The 1,070-nt window shown below is 49.4% G+C and overlaps 1 protein-coding gene across 1 annotated transcript; it reads left to right on the top strand.

The window, feature by feature from the left end:
- The first annotated feature begins 236 nt into the window (after window positions 1–236).
- LCE6A (late cornified envelope 6A) lies at window positions 237–479 on the top strand. Its single transcript, XM_008580259.1, has one exon. It carries the CDS (start codon window positions 237–239, stop codon window positions 477–479), a length of 243 nt encoding a protein of 80 aa, XP_008578481.1.
- Window positions 480–1,070: the final 591 nt, after the last annotated feature.

Here is a 1,070-nt window from a genome sequence, read left to right as displayed (position 1 = left end):
AACAATAAGTTACCATTTTGGTTGTTGGTGAGTTCCCACCAGGATTTACTCACCAAGTGTTTAGCCCTTTTAATCCATTTTTCCCTTCCTGGCATGGACTTCAGCAGGTTGTAAATGCTAGGCTCTATTTTTGACAGCTCTAGCTTATGGAGAAAAGAAGCAGACACCCAAGCTGCCTGGGTCCCTGACATAACTGCATGCTCTTTTTCTTCCAGATTCAACCCATCAGCCCAACAATGTCACAGCAGAAGCAGCAATCTTGGGAGCCTCCAAATGCTCCCAAATCCTCCCCTCCCCAGTGCCCAAACCCCTGCCTGGCTCCCTGCTCTGCCCCTTGTGGTACTCCCTGTTCAGGAGGCTGTCATTCCAGTTCCCAAAGGTCCAGGGCTCAGAACCCCACCTGCTCTAGGAGGGCTCGAAGAAAGCCTCGCTGCCTCAGAGGTGGCACAACCTACCACTGCAAAGAGGAGGAGTGTTAAGGCAATGGGCCTGAGGAGAGGGGGCACAAGGACGGGTGCTCTATCTCCCCACCCTGTCCGGTCCCTCTACTCGCTGAGACACACTTCCTGGCCCCCAGCACTGGAGAGGTGAAAAGGGCTGAGCTGCATGTGTGTTCTTCTCTTGCACGCACCCCTCAACTCAACAACAATAAAGCTGGAGCCCTGACTTCTCTGAGTCTGTGAGACCCCTGCTCACATGAGATAAGACCTCCTCAGGTGGACGCTGCTTCCCCTCCTCTCCTCCTAAGACAGCTGATGGTATTTTAAAGAGGCGGGTGTTTTAGGATTTGTGTTCTAGTTCTCAGCAGCCTCAAAGCCATCAATGTATGTCATTGCATGATACTAGCATTGAAGCCTGCAGTGCAATAAACAGCTGTTGAGCACCTACTGTGTACTGGCCTCTGTGTTTACAGACACAAGTAGCAGATTTATCCCTGCTCTAGAAAAGCTTATAGCCCAGTGGGAGAGGCAAAGTACACTCCAGATTGAAACGTGGGTTTACAAATATAATTTTAAACTGATTTACTTATTTTTACTTCTCAATCTGTGTTCAAAAGAACTTAAAGCAGG

Source organism: Galeopterus variegatus, unplaced genomic scaffold (genome assembly GCF_000696425.1).
Source record: "Galeopterus variegatus unplaced genomic scaffold, G_variegatus-3.0.2 Scaffold2053, whole genome shotgun sequence".
NCBI classification, from domain to species: domain Eukaryota; kingdom Metazoa; phylum Chordata; class Mammalia; order Dermoptera; family Cynocephalidae; genus Galeopterus; species Galeopterus variegatus.
This window is presented reverse-complemented; position numbering and strand designations above follow the sequence as displayed.

Bases quoted from the DNA above. Each gene is read 5' to 3' on its own strand.
- LCE6A (XM_008580259.1), top strand. From the start codon at position 237: ATGTCACAGCAGAAGCAGCAATCTTGGGAGCCTCCAAATGCTCCCAAA.